Source organism: Cyrtonyx montezumae, unplaced genomic scaffold (genome assembly GCF_038088225.1).
Source record: "Cyrtonyx montezumae isolate F1298 unplaced genomic scaffold, pur_monq_1.0 scaffold_37, whole genome shotgun sequence".
Taxonomy (NCBI): Eukaryota; Metazoa; Chordata; class Aves; order Galliformes; family Odontophoridae; genus Cyrtonyx; species Cyrtonyx montezumae.
The window spans coordinates 512,657-535,410 of record NW_027072042.1 but is presented as its reverse complement, the minus strand read 5'-3'; the positions used below and the strand labels follow the sequence as shown (position 1 = coordinate 535,410).

The 22,754-nt window shown below is 56.0% G+C and overlaps 2 protein-coding genes across 3 annotated transcripts in view; one reads left to right on the top strand and one right to left on the bottom strand.

Annotated features, from left to right (window-relative positions):
* The window catches only part of FAM168A (family with sequence similarity 168 member A), a 147,395-nt gene extending 136,882 nt beyond the window's left edge, over window positions 1-10,513 (bottom strand). For both annotated transcript variants that reach the window (XM_065745790.1, XM_065745791.1), the window contains exon 1: window positions 10,391-10,513. The gene's annotated coding sequence lies outside the window, so the exon portion shown is untranslated. The remainder of the gene's footprint in view (window positions 1-10,390) is intronic.
* Window positions 10,514-11,954: 1,441 nt separating this feature from the next.
* PLEKHB1 (pleckstrin homology domain containing B1) lies at window positions 11,955-17,798 on the top strand. The gene is made up of 8 exons (XM_065745801.1): window positions 11,955-12,076; window positions 13,212-13,355; window positions 13,540-13,601; window positions 13,921-14,073; window positions 15,455-15,557; window positions 16,193-16,232; window positions 17,064-17,169; window positions 17,461-17,798. Exons 3-8 carry the CDS (start codon window positions 13,565-13,567, stop codon window positions 17,595-17,597), a joined length of 576 nt encoding a protein of 191 aa, XP_065601873.1. The 5' UTR covers window positions 11,955-12,076; window positions 13,212-13,355; window positions 13,540-13,564; the 3' UTR covers window positions 17,598-17,798.
* Window positions 17,799-22,754: the final 4,956 nt, after the last annotated feature.

The following is a 22,754-nucleotide window of genomic DNA, read 5'->3' as shown; positions in this document are numbered from 1 at the left end:
ACCCTGCACCCCTTCAAAGAGAAGTCATCAAAGATGGGCTCTTCTATAGACAGAAAGCACACGTTATCCTTCACACACCGGGCAGCCCACCTCCCCAACAAAACCACACCATCTCAAACCTGAGCCACCCTATTTTCCCTCCATGACAGCCATGTGGGGAGAGCTTTCCTCAGGCAGATGAGGACATGCTCAGTGCTAGGCACGCTCTCTCTGCGATGTTACTGAAGGCCAGGGCAGCCCAACAGCTTCCCTTGCTGTGTTTTCTTGGATCCTCAGATTATTTTTACACTTCTTCTGCTGCTCTCCAACTGAGCCAGGAGCTATTTCAAGCTGCTGAAATGGAAATCGTACCCAACCTTCCTGCAGGAAAGTCTCAAGCACCAAAAGCACACTTGTTCTCTTCTACTTTCTTGTCAATCCAAAAGAAATGCATTTGTCAATTCATTTGGGTTATATATACACATGTGTAGTTGCTATTTGACCAACTCCGGTGTCGGTGATGCACCACCGACCTTTTAATCCCTTTCAGCACTGCTGCTCATAACACAGCTCTCTCCTTCCTCCAGTGGCATTATTTCAAGAGCACTGATGGGATCAGAGAACCACTCAGGTTGGAAAAGACCTCGAAGATCATCCAGTCCAACCACGACCCAACCATACTGCCCTCACTCTAACAGCCCTCTGCTAAACCATGGCCCTGAGCACCACATCCAAATGGATTTAAACACACCCAGGGATGGTGACTGCACCACCTCCCTGCAGAGCCCATCCCAGTGCTCAACACACAGAAGTGTTTCCTTACGTCCAACCTGAACCTCCACCTTTAGCTCACTGCACTGGCTCTCCTATCGGACGCAAAAAAATGAGAGCAGAAATACAGAGCACCCACAGCTTCTAAAGAGAAGAAGTGCAGCACTCCCAGCAATGCTAAGCCTGACTCACCAGGCACTGGGGAAAACAAAACGGGTTTAAAAAACAAGGTGTGCTGCTTCCATTCTGAAATCACAGGGATGCAGCCATCTCCAAACCCTATTTTAAGGCTTCCAGTTATCCGACCTCCCTGGCTTACCCCATAACATTCTGCCATCACTTCCTAGCTCCAATTGCTTCTGTTTCTCCCCTCGGGTACAGTGCCTATAAACACAGCAATGGACCAAACCAAGAAGAAACCATCGGGGTTGGTTATGCATAAGAAAGCACTCTCAAGTGCTATTTGCAGCAACAGAGGCTATTTTATTCCTCTGTGAGATATCCATTAAACCACAAAAGGAGAAGCCAGGAGCAATGTCCCCACGGATGGGGGTACTTAGGGAGGTATGAATCTCCAGAAGAGCTTATGTTTCTTCAGGTGCTGCCCGGGAACAGCTCTTGTTCTGCTTCTTGCTGCATTCAGGCCACCTGAGATGGATGTGCAGTGGTTATTTACAACCTCTCACTGCTTGCTCTCGCTCTCACGGCGCTGGCAGGAAGCACAGCTCCCAGAATCCTGCTCCAATTAGAACAGATTTCCACCCTAAGTACCAGGAAAAGATTACAGACGCTCCCCAAAGATCTTAAAATGAAAGTTCCCATTGCAAGATTTCAACCCAAAAAGCTCTGCAGGAACAGCTCGCCTCCCAGCAAAGCATCCAGGTTTCATTTTAGGAACACACTTTAAGTCAATTTAATTGGCAGGCCCTTCTCCCTCCCTTTCTACTAACCAGGGCTGTCCTTCCATTCCTGGTGTCTGCCCCTTTATCGGGGACAAAAAAAAAGAGGGGGAAGCGTGGGGCTGTCCTGCTAGGAAGGACACAGAATCATAGCTGGTGTCCAACATTGTCCCTGCTCCTCTTACCACAATCACTGAGTTGGAAGGGATGCTGAAAGGCCACCTGGTCCCACTCCCTGTGATGAACAGGGACAGCCACAGCTCCATTGGGTGCTCAGACAGAGGGCCACAGACTCAGCACTGGCTTTGTTGAACCTCATGAGGCATCAGCCCATCCAGGTCTCTCTGCACAGCATTCCATCCCAAGGCAATGTCCTGAGGATGCTCTTTCCATTCCCAAACCCAACTGCGTGCCATCACCTTCCCTCCCTTCCCCTTGGCCACAGGATCCAAACACGAGCTCACACTGCACGGAAGCACAATGAGGCACCTCCCAGCAGGAGCAGCAGCTGGTCCTACCCAGAACCAACACACCAGCAGGTGCAGCAGCCACCAACCAGCTCTTCAGGCAGCATTTACTTACTGATGGACAAGTTACACTAGCAGGGTATAAAGTGTGAAGTTAACAAAATGAATAACACCAAATGGTATTGTTAGCCCAGATATTTTATAGACGGTGCAATCACAGAGATTACTGAGATGGAAAAGAGACAATCAAAATAAAGAGAAATGCTCACCCGTGTCCCAGGCTCACAGGAGGAAACTCTGAAGGAGCAATCTCCAGAAAGAGATCCTTCCCCAGTGGTGGTCAACCATTAAACGGGGTCTGGGAGAGGTGGACTCAGACCCCACCCCTTCTGGTCACACAGGTGCATTGCCTTCACCCGTGCTCCTTTGGCTGCCTCAGTGCTCACCTCAGGTGATCCATCAGTGCTTCAGGCCGTGATTCAACAGTTCCCATACACAGGGAAATGAGTCCTTGGCATCCACAGGGTGATCTCAGTGCCCACATGGGCTGATGCATGTGAAGTTTGTGCTGATTAACTCTGACAGGGAAGGAATTACACAGATTCCAGCATCTTTTTACGTTATATATCAAGTTAGGAGTTCTGAAGGCAGTGATCTCTTAGAAGAGAACCACGAGCCCATTTTACCCTCCTTCAGCCAGCCCATGCCCTCATGCTGTGCCAGCATCTCAGGAGAGCACATGAACACCAAAGGCCAGAGAATACAGAACGGTTATCCCCCGTTTTTATACCACTGTCTTTTGGTGAACAGAAATTGCATACAAAGCAAGGAATATGGAAGAATGACAAAAGGGTAAAATCATGGCAAGGTCAGATAAAGCCTGAAACCACTACACACGCACACACACTGCTTCCCCCAGCTGCCTCCAGTGATCCATAAGCCCTGCAGCTTATCTTGATAGCCAGGAAGCCCTGATAACACGGAGAGAAACGTATTCCAGCATCAGCACCACCTCTACCCCGGGAGAAAACTCTGCTGAAGTCTCTCAGATTGAAAAACAAGATTGCTGGCAAAGTAAAGCCCCGCTAATCCTGGCTGCCAGCACCATCCAGGCAAAGAGGTCTCTGAGAAGATAAGATCCAAATCGAGAGCTTCACAGATCAAAGGCATCAGCCTGAACTGCAAAGCGAAATGAGCGAGACAGCGGAGCGGCCTCTGCAGCGCTGCCATCGGGAGCTCCTCTGCAGGAGCCATCTCCACACGTGAGGAGTGCATCTGGTGCTGCTTAAACCTGTGCAAATCTGAAAGGAGGACTCCATAGGGAACCTCCAGGATCCCCAACCCCAACACAGCCCCACTGTGCCCACTGACCTCAGTGCCACATCCCCATGGCTCCTGATCCCCCCTCCAGGGATGAGGACTCCACCCCTCCCTGGGCAGCTGTGCCATCGCTGCTCTTTTGGAGAGGAAAGCGTTCCTAATACCCAAGCTGACAATCTCCTGAGGCCATCACCTCTCACCCTATCACTGCTACCTGGGAGAAAAGACCTACTCCCACCTCCCTTGGGGTTGCTGTAGGTTGACAGCCAGATTTTGAATGCTGGAGGAGGAGTGAAGCCGTCACTGTGGGAATCAGGGCATCCTCCAGCATTTAATTTGGGCAGCAACGTGCCAATGTATCCCAAAGGGGGAGGAGATCCACTGCTCGTGCAGCATGTAGACTAGAGAGAAATGCACGTGGAAAGAACTGGACTCCTAGGGTCTAACTCTACCTTCATGCAACACGAGCAGCATACGGGCTACAGCAAAAAAATCTTGAGGATTTAACAGCGTGGGGCTGTGTCAGACGAGGGTCAGCTGGGGGTGAGGGAAAGGCTGTGCTCCAGAGGGCAGTGGGCACAGCCCCGAGCTGCCGGAGCTCAGGGACACTGCTCTGAGCCATAGGGTCTGGGGTGCTGCGTGGGGTTGGTGATCTCTCCCAGTTTGGGAGCCACAACCATCACTGAAGAGTGCTGGGAAAGCACGAGGAAGCCAGGACAGGACGGACAGAGAAACAGCCATGCTGGAAGTCACAGACAAACTGTGCACGTACGTGTGCGTGTTTGGTGCTGGAAGAAAAAAATGACCTTGGAATACTGAGCAAAATCATCTCCTGCTGCTTGATTTAGGCTGTGCTCTGAACGACTGGCCCCTGCAAACAGACCCTGTGAACCAGCAGGGCCACCTCCAAGAAATACCTGACAAAAAAAACCACTGCAAGGATCCTGGAAAGGAACTGAAAAGGAAAGTCGAAGTCAAGGTTTGGCAGGCTCTGCAGGGTACCATGCCAGGCTTTTTTCTTCCCCATGCTTCAGATGAAGCGTGCCAGGAGAAACCTAGCAGGATCTGGTAGGAGCAGGCAGGAGTCTGCAAGCTCTCGTGTCTTGTTCTCATGCACCACAGCAGCTCCTGCTGCTGCTGCTGCTGAGAGTATCTGGGTTTGAGTGATGGAAGTATTCTGCAGGGAGCACGGAGATCATGAAGTGCAGAGCCAGCATCTTCCCAACACACCTTCCCAGAAGAAAGTGCTGATGCATCCAGGAAAGGAATAAGCCAAACAGGAGAGAAGGACACGGAAGGATAAATGAAGTTCAAAGTCAGACAAGAGGGTCTGTGAAGAAAATGAGTTTTCTGATGCTATATATAGATGCAAGGAGTCTGAAGAGCAAGCAGGAAGGAATGAAATTCCCACTAGCAGAAAGACAAAACAAACCTGCCGAGATGAGGGCGTGACTTGACTTTAAAATCACGAGTCCTGCAGCAGTACAGGCCCAAAGTGGGAAGAGAGGTTCAGCCCTGCTCCGGGCATAACACAGAGAAAATGGACTCTGGGGGCTCCCAGAGGGAACTCAGCGTGCCACAGTGGGAGAAGCTGGGAAACAGGCTCCAGTACACGACTCCACAGGCACAAATGGGGCTGACGGAGATGCGGTGGGGCTGTGGAGGAGGCAGGAGGGGTACAGAGCCTCACCAGAAGTAACGCCACGTGGTCACGTCAAGAAGAGCCAAAATGGGCCTCACTATGGCCAGTAAAGCTGTGGCAAGCACTGGAGAGGAAGCCCTCACGGTTGAGAAGGACAGGCTTGCACCTCGCTCCATCTAGGCCTGCTAATTCAACCACAGCATAAAGAAGCAATCCTGCGCCTGCAGACTGCGTCGGTGAGACCGCCCTCGTGGGAAGGATGGAAAAGGAGCAGGGTGTGATGCTCACTGAAGGCCTGCAGAGCCCCATGCAGTTCTCTGACCCACAACAGCTGAAAGCTGCTTGGGTCTGTGGGCACCTTCCTCTGTCACCTCCACACTGCTCCTGTGCAAGAGAGGAGGAGAACAAAGCTCTTCGTGCTGGACACATGACTACAGGCAACCCCAATGCAGCCAGGAACTCCTCGAGTTTTACAGCTCACCTTCAGAAGTTCCAGAAATGAGAGCTCTGATTCACAGGCTGCAAAACCTCGACGTAACGTTGCTCCAACAGCACCTGCAGAGCTTAAAGCAGATCAAGGCATCGCTCCTTGCTGCTAACTCCAACCATCAGCTACGTTCGACCAAACCAGAGCTGAGCTCGACACACAGGAATCAAGAGCAAAAAGCTGAAGCTCAGATGAGAAGAAATCCGAGGCCACATTTATCCACAGAGCCCAAAGCTGCTACCACAGAGGAAACCAACGCCGACCAGAGCCCGCCCCACAACTCAGACTGCTGTGCTCTGGCAGGCAGTGAAACTGCAACAGACATTCAACCTTCAGCCAAGTCCCCTGCGTGGGTTTCAGCAGCCACCAGCCCACACCACAACGCACAGGGAGTGCTGAGGAGGTCCCATCCCGTGGCCAAGGGACAGCCCAAAGCTGAGTGCAGCACTGGTGATGCTGGGGCAAAGCAGAGCGAGCAGGAAACAAATCTTCTTCCCTCCTCCCAACCACATTCAGATGCCTGTACTGCACGAAGAGGAACCTGAAAAACACGTGGACACTGCTGCAGTTTTCACAAAAGGGAATGGGGACTTTGCTCTCAATTTCTCACCCATCTCCACAACGCATTTCCAACACAGAAATGACTCAGTCCACCTTCTGAGCACATCTGGACGGCTGGGTGAGTGACTCCAAAGCAAGCTGAAGCCCAAACACCGTGCTCTGAGTCCTGACACAGAAGAGTTTGATGCCCTAAAAGAAGCCAGATCTTTCTGATTAAGTTCAAATAAGCAAGAAAGAAAACTGAGAAATCCAAGATGTCATGGTCTGCTTTGACTTGTGCTGCAGTCTGCATCCATTTTATCAAAGAATCAGATGTGCCCAGTGGGCACGATGGCATCTCTTCTTTCTTTGCCAGCTGTGTACGTTTTCTCTCATGAAATACCCAGGCTTGAGTTCAGTAATCCTCCCAAATCTCTAACCCAGAAATGTTCAGCCTACAAACACACTCCGACGTCACGTTTTTCTATCGAGAAAGTTATCACATGAAACCCTATTTCTCTTCACTTCCCCTTTCCAGCTCTCCAGGTGACCTCAAGGAGAGGAAAGAGGGAAAGGAGAAAGCAGGGCTGAACACAAACCCACACCCCAGCACGGGATGGGGTCTTCAGTGTGATTAATGTGAGCAGCCATGCCATCCCATTCCCTGGGCATTCCTTTGCAAACAAAGCAGCGCACCACAAACACCATCATCATCATCATGGAGGTGAAGCCACCTTGACTGCATCCACCTGGCAGGCAGCAGTCACAGGGAAACAATCCTGGGGTTGTACTCAGCAGGGACAGATCGAGCCAATGGTTTTAACTCAAAGAGTTAAAGACTGCCAACAGACAAAGCCAGCGAGGTGGATGGCTTCCAGCAAACCAAAACCCTCACCTGCTAATCCAACAGAAACACCAGAAGGGATTTAGTGCCCAACACTGAGAGCCAGCAAAAAAAAACCCACCATCCACCTCATTCTGAAAAAACACCGCTGGAAGCAACAGAACTTTTCCCATCCCATTTGTCCATCCTTACCTTGCTTCTTGTGCCACTCCCTTGCACGGCTCAGCCCCAAACACAGCACCGGAGTCCCTCCTCTCCCAGCACACAGTGATGCTTCCCAGACCCCTGTCACACCTGCAGGAGGATGCTGGCACAGTGCTGTGTTCTCCCCCCCCACTCCCAGTCCAATCTGCCCCACAGTGCCTGAGCCACGGAGCCAGGGAAGCAGTGCTGCAGCATCCAAAGCATCCCAACGTGACTGCCCGACCACAGGGAGAGCCGAGGTGCTGCTGAGAGCATCAGCTCTGCAGGGAGAGCTATGGGAGGGTGAGGAGGAAACACAGAGTACTCAGAGCATTTGCACTGCAAAGGAAATCAGAGCCTCTGCGGAACCAATCAAGGCCCAAAAGCATGACTAGGAGACAAATGAGGGCCATGATCCAGGCTGGAGGGAAGAGGGAGCTCAGAAAGGAAGATCTAAAATTGCCTTTCCCTTCTGACAGCCTCATCAGCTCCTGGCCCCGATTGTCTGATGCTAGAAACAAGCAGAGCTTTACAAGTGGAACAGCGAAGGTTTCTAAGCTCCAGAGGCACAAAGGTCTCAGCCTGTCCTCTACCTCTGCTCAGAACTTCAGTTTTACATAAAGCAGAGCCACGTTCATGCTGCAGTTCCCAACCCCAGCACCCGGTGAGCTCCAGCCCTGAGCTCCACTGCCAAAGTCAAACACAAATGTCAACCCCACAACTGCTGCCCCCAAACCTCACCAAGGGCAGAGGACCAAACACAAACCTGCAGTGGGTGCTGTCTGCACTCGGGCACCAAACTGAAAGTGACAGAGCAGTAACTACAGTTAGACACAACTCAGTTGTAACCTCAAGACCTCACCGAAAGCGTAAGGCCAGGCCTCTAACAGAAGTGCTTCTCCCAGGGGCCTCCACCTGCCTGAGAAACGCTTTGGAAGCACCAAGAGCAGCATTACCTTCCTTCCCACCTTTCCTCTCAGGGCTACCAAAGCTCAGGTGCACAGACAAATGGTAAAAGCCCCTCTGTAGCTCAGCTGCTGCAATGCAGGCTTCTCACTGCCTGGCACAGATGGATCACTACCACCTAAAACCCAAAAGGGCCTCCAGGGACACGTTATTCCATACCCTACAGGCATTGAGCCCTGGCGTGCTGATGGACAGTGGGCTGAATATGAGCCAGCAGTGTGCCCAGGTGGCCAAGAAGGCCGATGGCATCCTGGCCTGGATCAGGAATGGGGTGCTGAGCAGCACTGGGAAGTCATCCTGCCCCTGTGCTCGGCACTGCTGAGGCCTCACCTCGAGTGCTGTGCTCAGCGTTGGGCACCTCAGTACAGAAAGGACATGGAGGTGCTGGAGCAGCTCCAAAGAAGGGCAACGAGGCTGTGAAGGGCTTGGAGAGTGTGCCCTACGAGGAGAGACTGAAGGAACTGGGGCTGTGTGGTGTGGGGAAGAGGAGGCTGAGGGGAGACCTCACTGCTCTCTTCCAGTGTCTGAAAGGTGCTCACAGTGAGAGCGGGGTTGGGCTCTGCTCACTGGTGACAGTGACAGGACGAGGGGAGATGGCCTTAAGTTGCACCAGGGTAAGTTTAGGTTGGATGTAAGGAACCACTTCTGTACAGAAAGGGTCGTTCAGCACTGGGATGGGCTCTGCAGGGAGGTGGTGCAGTCACCATCCCTGGGTGTGTTTAAATCCATTTGGATGTGGTGCTCAGGGCCATGGTTTAGCAGAGGGCTGTTAGAGTGAGGGCAGTATGGTTGGGTCGTGGTTGGACTGGATGATCTTTGAGTCTTTTCCAACCTGAGTGATTCTGTGATTCTATCTGCATCGTTCAGTGGGGAGAACCTTTCCAAAAAACATTAACATTCAGTTAAAACGAGTGGAGATGGGCAACAGGGCCCAACCAGTGCTCCCAGAACCAGAGCTGGAGTCACAGAACCACCACAGTTGTAGAAGACCATCCAGTCCAACCTTCCACCCATCAGTTCCCTCCAACCCACGTCCCCCAGCCCCTCTGGGGTGGGTGAAGCACTGTTTGCTCTCCTGGTACCGATTTTCCCTTTTTCTTTATGTCACTCAATGTTACTGCTCCATCCGAGTTCCGATCTCAGAAGGTTTCACAGCCAACATCTCCTGAGGTTACACAGTTGATCCCGTCAAGCCCAGCCAAACGTGACCCTAAAGATGTGCTCATCATTCACATCCCTCTCCCCCTCCCCCTAAAAGTGCCCTCCATCCCTATTTAGCACGGAAAAAGATGTACTGCTGCAGCCACGATCCTATTCTGATTAAAACATCAACAGAATCACTTGTGGTAGGAACCAGAGAGAGCCCCCAACGCCTTTGTCTGAGAGAGGAGGGAGAAAAGCCCTCAACTGCTCCTTCTGTGCATCCACAGTGCTCAGCACCGAACGAATGCGCTCAGGGGATGCACGACCTGAGGGCTCCTCACGGGGAGGGGGGGGGGGGGGGGGGGGGAAGAGAGAGGAAATTTGATATCAAACAGAATTAAACCCGGCACAGAAGCCGTTAACACCACGCAGGGCTGATGCTCAGCACCCGCAGCACGCAGACACTGATGATAACCGTGCTCACAGTTACACGAGGATCAACACAGCTTCCCCCCCGCTCCTCCTCATTCCTTTGTGCCCCCGCCCCGATGTCCCCACTCGTGCCGACCCAGCGTGGCCCCCTGCCACAATCCGGGCCAGGAGAACGCGTTTCCCCTCCCAAGGGCTGAAAGCAAACCCCGCCAACACAAAGGCTCACGGAGGGTGACCGGGGCCGGGGTCCCGCTCCTCCACGGCCCCGCTCTCCGCGTCTCAGCCCCTCCATCTCCCCTCGGCCATCCCGTGGGGTCGAGGTCGCCGTGCCGGGCACCGCTCCGCCCTCGGTCCCCTCGCGTTCCCGTGCGCTGTCACCCCGACCTCTGCCCATCCCCACACTGCGTGCCCAACCTGTCCCCGTCCCTTCCACTTCTGCCACCCCTCCCAGCACACACGCACCCCATTCCCCTTTCCCCCCCCCCCCCCATTCCCCTTTCCTTTCTCCCTCTTCTCCCCCCTCCCCCCCCTTCCTTCCCCCCATCCCCTCACCCCATCGGAGCCCCATACCGCCCCACCCCGGCCCCTCTCCCCCCCAACACCTGCCCCCCATCCCCTCGCCCATTTCTCCCCCTCCTCACCCAACCCTTTGAGCCCCATCCCCTCACCCCTTCCCCCCCCCCCCCCAAATCCGCACATCGGGCCGCCCCCCCCCACCTGAGGCTCCTCAGGCGGCGGCGACGTCGTTCCCTCCGCCGGAGCTCCGCTGTCTCAGCCCGCAGCCGCCAGCGAGTGGGGGAGGGGGGCGGCGGCAGCAGGCGGGGAGCGGGAGAAGGGGAAGGAGGGGGGGGGGGGGGGGCACCGCAGCGGGACCGTTACCGCCGCCGCGCGGACTACCGCTCCCGACACGCCCCGCGCGCCGCCCCCATCGCAGCGCTTCGGCCGCTCGGCGCGGGGCACTCTGGGTAATGTAGTCCCGGCTCTCAGGGCCCGGGGCCGCCTCCGCCGCGGGGGATGCTGGGATGCGTAGGAGCGCGCTGCCCGACGGGAGCTGTAGTGCGGCGGCGGAGCGGGGAATGCCGGGAGTTGTAGTCTGCGCTGGGGGAAAGGTTGAGGTGGGGGGGAGGGGAAGACGACGTGAGAGCGGGGAATTGGGCGGCTGAGAAATGGGAACGTCGGGGTCGGGACCCCCCCGTGCGGCGGATGGAGCGCATCGCCCCGCGCCGCAGCACTGCGGGGGGGGGGAGGGGGGGAACGGACAGTGCTGCCCCTCTGCTCTGTGCTCAGGACGGGAGGGGGGGGGGTTACAGCGGGTATAGGGAAGGAGGGGTTCACCACAAAGGGATGCGACCGCTGCCCCACGCGGGGGGGGGGAGGGGCGAGCTCCACCTGACGGCCCCGGGAATGGGGGCAGCTCCGCGTTTTGGGGTCCCCTCGCATCCCGCGTCCGCCCCTCTCCCTTTCGCAGCCCCTTCTCTTTGTCAGCCGCAACGGAACGACCCCCGGATGTGATTTGGGGGAGAGAGACTGCGCAGCTCTTTTCCAAACGGCACAGTGGGACCGCACGGCGTCGCGCGTGGATTCCATGCCTTCCCCTGACCCACGCAGAAAAGGAGGGGAGGGGAAGGGGAGGGGAGAGAAAGAGAGAAGGGGAAAGGGAGGGGAGGGAGAGATGGAGAGGGGAAGGGGGAGGGGAAAGGGAAAGAGAAAGGGGAGGGAAAGGGGAGGGAAGGGAAGGAAGGAAAAGAGAGGAGGGATAGGAAAGAGGGGTGGGGTGAGGTGGGGAGGGGAAGGGGGAGGGGAAGAGGAGGGAAATAAAAGAGGGGAGGGGAGGGGAAGGGGGGAGGGAAGGAAAAGAGAGGAGGGTAGGGACGGGGAGGGGAAGGGAGGGAATGAATGAAGGGAGGGGAGGGGAGGTTTTGGCATGTGGCGCTGACGTGACGACCCCCAAAGACTTGTTTTGCAGAGCCGGGGGATTGCTGACCCCCTCCGCCTCCCCCCTCGCTTTAGAAGCCCCAAACCTGATATTAGATCGGGGGTGTCCCCTGCAGAAGGTGTTCCCCCCTCCCACCGCTCCCGATGCCGGGATACCGCACTGGGCCGTTGAGCGCTTTCACCCCCATCTTTTGGGGCTCTCAGCCCATCCCTGACCCCCGCCTGCGCTCCGTGGGACGGAGCTGACGCTGTGCCCCTCCCCCCCCCCCCCAGCCCCATCCCCTGGGCCACCAACGGAACAACCTCACAAAGTGTTCCGATTGTCGGGGGGGTTTCTCCCCCCTCCCTCCCCTTGAGGACCGTTTCCCGGCGCCGGACTACATCTCCCGACGCTCTGTGCGTGCAGCGGGGACGGGCGGGGGGAACGCGAGCGGAGCGCAGCGGGGATTCACTGCGCTGCTGTGCCCGGTGAGGGGTCCGGGGGGAGAGGATGTGGGGGGGGGGAAATGGGGTGAGGAATGGAATGGGGATGGGGTGCGAGGGGTTGGGGTGCAGGAGGAGGGGGTACAGGGGGATGGAGGTACAAAGGGATGGGTGCGAGAAGGGAGAGGGGTAGGGGGGGATTGGGGTAAGCAGGAGTTACAGAGGGATGGGGTACGGGGGGATGGGGGGTATTGTGGATGAAGGGAGCAGGGATTGGGGTGCCAGGGGGATGGGAGTACCAGGGGATAAAAGGGGATGTAGGGGGGAGCTAGGGATGGGGGTACAGGGGATGGGGTAGAAGGGGATATAGGGGGGTACGAGGGATGGGGGTGCAGTGGGATGGGGATAGTGGGGATTCGGGTACAGGGGAGTGTGGGTACCAGGGGATGGAGTAGAAGGGGATATAGGGGGGTACAAGGGATGGAGGTGGTAGGGAGGGAGCAAAGAGGGATGGGGGCACAGGGAGTGGGGTACAACAGATGAGGGTAGCAGGGATGGGGGTGCACAGAGATGGGGGGTATAAGGGATGGAGTTAGAGAAGGATGGGGGAACAAGGGGAGGGAATGAAGGTACAAAGGGACGAGGTACAGGGGGATGGGGTAAAGGGAGTGCAAGGAATTTGGGTACAGGGGGATGGGGGATACCAGAGATGGAGGTACAGTGGTGGTACGAGGGGATGGGGGCACCAGGGATGGAGTACAAGGGGTGGTGGTACAGGGGGTGGGAGCACGGGGGAATGGGGTGCGGGGGTTACCAGGTATGGGAGCAGCAGGAGATGGGGTACAGGGGGAGGGCAGCGCTGGGGGTGCGTGTACATGGGGGGGTGAGGACTGTGGGGATGCAGAAAGCACTGCCCCACAAAGTGGATATGGAGGGAGAAAAGGTGCCGGGGGGGGGGGGGGCAGGAGAGCAGCAGATGTGGGTACCAGGGGTTTGAGTACAGGGGGGTGACGGACCACCGGGCACTGCAGTTTTGGGGGTGTTGTGGGTAACAGAGGGGCAGAGAGGGACGGGGGCAGCAGAGCCCATGGGATGCCCTGGGGGTTTGAGCAGTGTCATGGTGTCGGGGACCCGGGGAGCGATGACTTCATGGCCTCATTAAGGATTAATTTCCATCCAGGCAGGAAAACAAAACAAGCGACGTGGAAAGTTACCGGGGCCCCTGGGAGGGAGCGCCTGTTCTCATCCGCGTCCCGGATTTCTCCATTTACCTCCACGGGACGATAATCCCTAAATCCCAACGAGATTAAAGGCACCAAGAAAGGTGGCACAGCCCTCCCCACCTCAGTGTTTCCCCGGTTATGAAACCCCACGTCTGCGCGGCCCCGATTCACCTGGCCACTTCCCATATCCCTCCCGCAGCCCCACGGGAGGGAGAGGGGACAGCAGGAACTGCTCTTCTCACCTCATCCTTTCTGTTTCTCTCTTTCTTTCCCTCCCTGCGGCAGAAGGTCCGGAAGCCCTCCCGTGGCCATGGCACTGGTGAAGAGCGGATGGCTCTGGCGGCAGAGTGAGTGTCAATCCCAATCCCTGCTCCCAATCTCAATGGGGTTCTGTCCCCTATTCACTGGGTGCTTGGGCTCATGGAGCTCAGCCAGAGATGCTACAAGGACCCTCCCACCCTATAAGGACTGGGAGATGCCCCAATACCCCAATATATATATTTTTTTTTTTTGGGGGGGGGGGAGGGCAGTGTTTTCCAGGGATGGATCCAAGGGTTTCGTTAAAGCCACGCTGCTGTGGTTCATCCCCAGGTCAGGCACCCCACGGGGACTGTGGGACCCCGCTGTGGGTTTAGGGTCACTCACTCACACTCCACTGTCCCCCAGGCTCCATCCTGCGCCGCTGGAAGAGGAACTGGTTCGTCCTCTACCTGGATGGCAGCTTGGTGTACTATCACGACGAGACGCAGCGCGACATGGACGGGCGCATCCACGTCAAGTACAGCTGCCGCGACGTGCGGGTCGGCCGCGAGTGCCGTGGTGAGCAAAGCCCTGCGACCCCAACCCAACCCCTGCATCCCCAGTCCTGGTGTTCCTGAGCTCAGCATCCTCAAGCTCTGCAACCCCAGTCCCTGCACCCCCAAGCCCCGCATCCCTCAAGCTCTGTGTCCCCAAACGTGTCCTCGCTCCCTGTGTACCCAGGCTCTGCAGCCCCGAGATGGGTCCCCAAGTTCTGAGTCCCTGAACTCCACATCTCCACTCCTGCGTCCTCAAGTCCCCTATTCCCAAGCTCTGCATCCCCAAGCCCTCAGTCCCTGTGCTCTGTGTCCCCAATCTTTGTTGTGCCCAAACTGTGTGTCACCACGTTCTGTGTCTCCAATATTCACATACCCAAGCCCTGCATTCCCGACCCCCATGCTCCCAAACTCTGTGCCCCCAAGCTCTGTGTCCCCAGGCTCCATGTCTTCATGCCCTGTGTCCTCATCTTCTGTGTCTCCAGTCCTTACGTACCGAAGTTTGGCATCCCCAGGCTCTGTATCCCCATGTCCTGTGTCCCCATGCCCAATGTCCCCAACTTCCGTGTTTCCAATCTTTATGTACCCAGGTTTGGCATCCCCAAGCCCTGTGTCTTTGTACCCTGTGTCCCCAACTTCTGTGTCCCCAATCCTTTATACCCAGGTTTGGCATCCCCAAGCTCCGTGCCCCCCAGCTCCATCTGCACCCCATCTCCAAGCATGGAATCCCAGATTCTGTGCCACCAAGATCCCCAGGCTGTGTCCCCAAGCCGTGGGGCTCTGTGTGGCTCTATACACTTCAACCCACCCTCTTTGCCCACCCAACCCCAAAGGCCGTGCCATCCCCCCCTCCCCAGCCCGCACTGCCACCTCCCCACGAGACGCACGTCCTCTCCCCTCCTCCTTTCCCCACCTCCACTCTGCTCGTTCCCAGCGTGCTCCCACGGCTCTGACTCAGTGCTGTCTCGCACAAACACAGCAGAGGAGCTCAGCTCAGCCCACGGTGTGGCACAAAGCGCCTTTCACCGCGCGGCGATGCCGGAGCTTCCACGGAGCTCCCGGCGAAGTGGGAGCACGACGGCCAACGCCACAGTCTGTGTTCGGTGCCGGGTCCCTCTCATCCATCTGTGGGATTTGGCACATCCAAAGCGAACTCAGCCCCAAGCCCGGGTGGGAAACTTGGGGTCATTCTGCTGCGGAGGTGGAAGGTTGTGCTGGCGTTGGTGCCTTGAGCTTTGAGAGACAAAACCAACTCTGAGCGCGGCTTCAAAATGCCAACCCGTGGGTGGCACTGGCCTCGGCTGGCTTTGGGGATCCCACTGGCTGGCACTGCGGGTCCCCTCAGGTGGCTTTGGGGGTCCCCTCGTGTCCCCCCGCTGAGGTTGGCTCTGGCTGTCCCCTTGCAGACATACAGCCACCCGAGGGGAAGAGCCGTGAGTGCCTGCTGAGCATCGTGCTGCGGGACGGCTCCAAGACGACGCTGTGTGCTGAGAGCCAGGACGATGCCATGTAAGTGCCTCAGTCCCCTCAGCAGCTCCAGCCCCTGCTCTCCTGGCCCCCAAAGCTCCTCAGTGGGGAGAGAACGGCGTGCTGCTGCCCCCAGCTCACTGCCAGCCCCGAGGTCGTCTGCAGGGCAGTGGGTGCAGATTTGCTTTTCTCACTGAACACCTCTGAGCCGAGCAGAGCTATTTTTAAGCACCCTGGATGAGAAATCACCTCTCAGCCAACCACAAGGAACCGTGGCAGCGTTTCCATCAGCGTCCGTTGATAAATAATGCAAACACAGAGAGCAGATTGGATTAAGGCCATGCCCAGCACGATGCGACGCCGCTTTTAGCACCGCTCCTCCTTATCTTTAAGAGCAAGAAACCTTAAGCTGCTCTTAGACGACGGGGACGTGTTGGATCTGGATGGTCTCTGAGGTCCCTTCCAACCCCAAGCCGGACTGTGGTTCAATGTTGAGACGTCTGGCACGGAAGGAAACTCACCCATTATGTGCTTCCCCGCAGTTCGGGGTCACATTCCCACCTCGTTCACCCCATCCCCGTGCTAATTGGGAATTAAGGATTAATGCTGGTGCGGGCAGAGGGTGGGGACCAGTGCCCAGCCAAGCCCCCAACCCACTGCCTCTGCTTCCTTTGCAGTGCATGGAAGATGGCGGTGCTGGAGGCGAAATCCACCCCGGTGAGGCTTCCTCTGCCCTCATCCCCCAGAACAGGGGCACTGGTGGCACCAATGGGAAGAGCTGGGGATGGCAATGGGGACATAACTAAAGGGACAAGGGCAGAGTTATAATGAACGAGTTCAGCGTAGCAGGGTGAGAGTGATGCGGTCACAGTGAAGGGATAGGGGCAGAGTTAAGGTGATGGGGACAAAGTTGAGGGCAATAGGGATAAGGTTAAAGGAGCAGGGACAACTGGAAGAGCAATGGGGGCGGTTAAGGGGAGCAGGGGCAGAGTTAAAGCGATGAGCATGCAGTTAAGGGGATGGGGAAGGAGTTGAGAGGAGTTGAGTTGAGAGGAATGGGGACAGTCGAAGGGTACAGGGGCAGAGTTAAGGGGATAGGGGCAGAGTTAAAGTGATGGAGACATAAGGGCAGCAGGGACAGAATTAGGGTGATGGGGATGGAGGTAAGGGGAGAAAGGGCAGAGCTGTGCTGTTGGGGGCAGAGTTTAGGTGATGGGGAAGGAGTTCAGCGTAGCAGGGTGAAAGTGGTGGGGACACAGTTACGGGTTAAGTCACGGTTAAGTGATGGGGACACAGTTAAAGGGATGGGGCAGAGTGATGGGAATGGAATTAAGGTGATAGGGGCAGAGCTAAGGGGAGCGGGGTGGAGTTAAGCTGATAGGAGGGAGTTAATAGGAACAAAGGCAGAGTATAGGGCCCCCAGAGTGGGGCGGTGTTTGAGGCCCTTCAACAAAGGCTTCACCTGGGAAGGCCTCCTTGCACCCCAAACCCACGGGTCAGCCCCCATAGCACATGGGGCCAGCCTGTCGCTACTCCCACCACTCCCAGGTGCACGTCTACGACCCCTACGACGATGACTACTACCAGACGGTGCCCATCGATTCCCACCAGACCGCCTACATCAGCTCGGGCCACTACGGCCACCTGTATGGAGGTGGGTGGGTTGCCCCCATTCTCCCCTTCCCTCTGTGCCATTTGGTGCTGATTTGGGGGACGCTCAGTGGGGTCACAGCTCCAACCCTGGTTCCCCAGTGACAATTTTGTACTTGGCAGGATTTGTGGGAAGCGCTGGGCTGAGCCTCTGCATTGTACGGTGGCACCTGGGGCGGACCACCGGGACAGGGGATGGGGTAGGGGAGTTTGGGAAGGAGATTTTCAGAGTTTCTGGGGGGTGACACCCACGGGGGACTCCCAGGTCACCCACTGCTCCCTTTTTGCCTTGCAGCCCCCGGGGTGACCCATGTCATCGTGCGTGAGGATCCCTACCGTGTCTCCGGGGACCAGATGGCTCTGGGGCTGCTGGCAGGGGCCGCCACTGGCGCGGCCCTGGGCTCCTTCATGTGGATGCCGTGCTGGTTTTAGTGGTCCCTTTGGCTCCCCAGCCTGAGGTAACACACCCCTGGCTTGGCACCCCTCAAAATCATCCTTTTGGGACAAAGGGAAGCAACCTCCTCCCACCCACCCATGGCTTTTGCATCAGATAAAGCACATGCACCCAAAAACCTAAGCCAAGACCTTTTGCTGCCCCAGGGAAGCTGGTGGGGAGGGGAGGATGTGGCCCCACAGCCCGGCACCATCCACCACCCCAAATCTCCAGCTGCACAAACACTTAAAGTTTTTCGGGATGAGTTTGGAGGGGTGCTGCTCCCAGCAGCTGTTTCGGGGAGGCAGCCACGTCCTCCTCTGACTGAACTGCTTTTTTGAAGGGTCTTTTGTGGGGAGGCTCCAGCACCATTGTGTTGGGTCTTCCCTGAAGCTGAAACTCTGGAGAAGGGAGAAACCAGTCTGGATGGTCTCTCTCCCAGGTGCCAGGGTAGGAAACAGGGATGGGGGCTGGTGTGAGGGGTGAGTGAATCGAGGAGGATTTGAGTTCAACAGGGGGATGAGAACCCTTATATCCCATACGCAGAGAGCCCCAGGCACACGAGCAGCTCCATGCTTCTGTCTGGCTTTCTGCCTCACTCCAGTCCTAAGGCTGATCAAGCTCAGGAAATGAGGACAAAACCTTGGGAACTGGGGTCAAGGACCCAGGAATTGGGATGGGAACACCAGGATTTAGGATGGAAACCCAGTAACTGGGATGGGAATAACAGGAATTGGAATGGGAACCCCAGGAAGTGAGATGGGAACCCAGGAATTGGGATTGGAAATGAGATAGGAATGCCAGGAAGTGAAATGGGAATCCATGGGAATGAAGGAATTGAATTGGGAACACAGAAATTGAGACGGGAACCCCAGGAAGCGAAATGGAAACCCAAGAATTGGGATGGGAACCCGAGAACTGGGATGAGAACACAGAAATTGAGATGGGAACCCCAGGAAGTGAGATGGGAACCTAGGAATTGGGGTAGGAAACCAGGAATTCAGATAGGAACCCTGGAATTGGGATGGGAACCACCCTGGCCACAATGGGGCTCCCCCAGCCAGCACCAAGCAGCAGCAGATCCAGAAGGGACACACAGCACTGAAGTTTTGGGGAATGGGAAGAGCTCCCTGGGCACTGAGCCCCTTCCTGGTCACTGCCAGGCTTTCATTTGGGGTCGACACATGGGGACGGTCACTTGGGATGGCCCCAACCCACGGCAGCACACCACGGGGCCGTGTTCATGCACTGAGCAGCACCAGGAGCATCACTGCAAGAACTCTGATATGAAATAAGCAGCTCAAGAATTCACAAAAAAAAAAAAAGACCAAAAATCCCCAGTAGGAAACCAACAGCAGCACCAGCAACCAGCCCAACCTTCGGGCAAAGCTTCGTCTCCTCGGGGCTCGGGATGACCCCAAACATCACTCTCATCCTTCCCCCGGCCTCCCTCACATCACCACTGCTGCAAACCCAATCCTGCAACACCACTGATTTTTGGAGAAAACTGAAATAAAAAGGCTCTCTAATAAAGGCAGCTCCAACGAGACCCAGGCTGCGGGGTGAGGAGGGCTGTGAGCAGCAACTGGGGGAGGGGGGCAGTGGGTCTGGGGTCTGCATGGTGCTGGGAAAGGGACCCTCTGCACAGCATCCCTGCCCCAGAGCCCCACATGGGCCCCACAGCACTGTGCTCTGTGGGGCTGCTTCCCTCACCAGGCTTGGAGCATTCCATGGGGAAAAGGGTCCAGCTCCTGTCCCCACGAGGCTCCAAGCTCCCAGGGAACATGGCTGGGAGGCAATTAACCACTGCTGCCAATTAGCACTGATGGAGGTCCCTATCTGTGTAGCAGACCCTGGGGATGAGCCTGGATTTGGGGTACCATGGTACGAGGACACCAGGGGACACAGCAGTGTCCCACTGCAACACCACCTGGCTTGGGGTGGAAGGGACCGTCGGGATCCTTGAGTTCCAATCCCAATTAAACACACTGCAATTAAAATCCAGGGGTGTGAAGAATGAAGGCAGCAGAATGGAGGCATGCCCTATGGCTGAGCCCCAGAAGTACTTCAAAAAACCCCACAATGGGGGTGAATGCTGTGGGGTGTGCCATGAGAGGTGGGCACATCCCAGCATCTCTGTGTCACCTGAATGCCCAGCAGCGCCGCGCTGAGCAGACAAGTGTGCAGGGCCACTTTAATTAGCAGTACCATTAATCAAACCTTAACGCCATCAGGGAAGCCGTCCTCCTTCCAAGATGTGCTCTCTGGGTGGCTGAGATCAAATTGCTTTCAGTTATATCCTGGGTGAGCCTGGAGGGTTGGGCTCGGAAAGGGCAGAGGGCAGCTGGGAAGTGAGTCCCGAGCATCCCTACAGGGGGAGGAAGGGTATCCCAATGGGAAAACCCAACCCCAGTGGACTGGTTTCTCTACTGTAGCCATAAGGGGAACAGCAAAACTCCCCTTACAATGTCTGCCTCGCTCCCAAACACCTTCTGATACAAAGGGATCCCAAGTAGTTTCCTATGGGGGGGCTGTGCATGGCTGCCAGGGAGTGCCAGCACCCTGTGCCACCCCGACTGCTGATGGGATGGATGCTCCCCAGCTCTGTAAGGGCTCACACTGGTGCCAGCACTGCCTCCTGTGTGGACCAGACCCAGGGCACCCCCACAAGACCACGCTCAAGTTTTCTGATGGAGACCTTACAAGGAGTGCTCTTGGGGTTGTGGTGCTGTTGTTCCTACAGAACGGACCACAACCTGTGACTTCCTCCCTAACATCCAAGAGCCACAAACCCGGAGCGGTTTGGCTGGGAAGGGCCCTCAGTGTCCCCCAACTTCACCCCTCCACAGGCAAGGACCCACAGCCCCACAGCTCCGGGCAGCGTCACGGTGCCCATCCTCACGGTGAAGAATTCCCTCCTCATGTCCAACTGAGACCAAAAGAGATTTCCAACCACCTGACAAAGGGAGGGCACGACTGCTACCTGTACTCACCCGCCAGTTCCTGCACCCTCGCTGCTGCTGCTGGTAGGATGGGGCTGGAGTGGGGTCTGCCACCACGGGGGAGGGGGGGAAGGTTCAGTCCAACCACGGTTCCGAGGTGCAGGAAGCTGCTGGATTGCAAAAAGAGCAAGAAAGGAGCAGAAAGGCAAAGCTGCACCGGGCAGAGGGTCTCAGCATCGCTCTGCCCTCTCCCCAGCCCTCACAGACTGCTCTCCCTCGAGCCACTCACTCATGGCACCCCACATTGCAATGGACAGAGGCAGAGAAGAGAGCAGAGCCTTCCAATGAGACAGGTATTTATTTAGTTCAAGCGCTACGGATTCTTTTGTTGTTTCATATTATCAAACAGAGCTGAGGTACCAGTGACATTCCAACATGAAGAAAAGGAACCTTTTTTTCCCCTTATACAATTTCTTCAACTACTTTGTATCAAGACAAAAAGTGAGTAATGGACAGCTGCGTCATGTACTGTACAACAACCAGAGCGGGGAGGAGAAAAGAAACAGAGCAGAAACCTTCACTGTCGTCAAAGCCATCACAAAAGAAGTCTGTTCCCGTGGCTCTGCTGGCCAGGCCATGCCCATGGAGCAAAAGCAAAGGGGAACCCAGAAAGCACACGCCGGTGGGGAACGGGGAAACGATGGCCAACGTGAAAACCCAAAGGAAGAAGGAAAACAGAAAGCCAACGAGAAACAACCGAGGAGGCAAAAGGGATCGTTTCTGCACGCTTCAGGGCGGTGCCAGGCAGGAAAGGCAGCCAGGTTTCCCAGGTTTCCCTCCCCTCAAGAGCTCCTTTGAAAGGAAGAATGATCCTCTGTCACTTATCACTGGTGTTTATTTCGAGACATGCCACGTCCAAAAAAAAAAATAATAATAATAAAAAAAAACCAACTTGCCTTTGATATTGCATTATAAAAGCGCTTTGCATCTCATTCTGCCTTTGAAGTTATTGTTGTGCAGAGTTGCTAGAGAGCCAGGGCAGGGCACCAGCCTGGCAGTGAAGGACCGCAGAGGGCTGTGCCCTCTTCCTGGCACACGGGGTGCTGAGGACCACTCCCTTCTCTCCCCCATTTATCTCAGGGCAGAGGAGAGCCAGGAGGAGCCTGGCTGTGTGCACGCAGCTGCTGGTGAGCAGCAGTCGCAGCGCAGACTCGAGAACCCCTTCCTGCACTGTTATCTCAGCCTTCATCACCCAGCAAACAATGTATTTACAATTAACTGACACAGCAACTTCACAATGACTAGTAAAGATTAAAAGGGTGCACTTCTAGTGTGTCCCGTCCGTGTTTCTCGGGTAGCTACATCTCACGACGTCAGCAAAGCTCTACGCAGACCCCTCCGCCGAGAAAAAAAGAGACAACCCCCCCCACCACCACCACCAAAATTACCCAAAATGGTTAAATAAAAAAGTAAGCAGAGAAATAAATAGCGAAGAGGAACGGTTAATGAGAAGCCCAGTTAAATAGAAAACCAGGTGACTCGTATCGAACCGACCTATCCAGCTCGAGGGAAAAAAAAAGCAAAAACAGATGAACCCAACTTGGAAGACCCAACATAAAAAAAAAAGAAATAAGAATGATAAAAAATAAAGGCATCCGTCTGCATCACCACAAGTTGCCCCCATCCTACACAACCCACCGCCCCTCCGGACCCCCAGGGCACCCCCACAGCTGTGGGATGGCCGTGCCCACCGCCATTGCTCCTTCTTTCTCACACGTCCCCATCAGCTCAGGCAGCTTTCTCCACCTCCTTTTCCATTTCCCCCCTCTCTCAAACACGAGAAGCACCGATGCTTTCTGCCCCCAACAGCGGCCACGCCACATTCCCACCTCTCAACACAGCCACAATTTCACTTCTTGCTCTACGTAAAAGGAAAAAAAAAATGCTCTTAAAACTCCTCTCTCACTGCCAACAGATCTCCTTGCTCCCTGCAGTTTGCCAACGCACACACACCCCTCCCCCACTCCTTCCAGAGCCTCTTGTCATCATCCCCCCCCCCCAGAAAGACCCTCAGGACACCTCCAACCCCCCGTCATTAAGGTTGGCATTAACGTGGGGCTCTGCAAAGCATCCAGGCTACCTCTGCTCTGAGCATGGGAGCTGGCTTCAGCCACGGGGCGTTACTGCTGGGTGAGGACTGCTGGAGCCCACTCC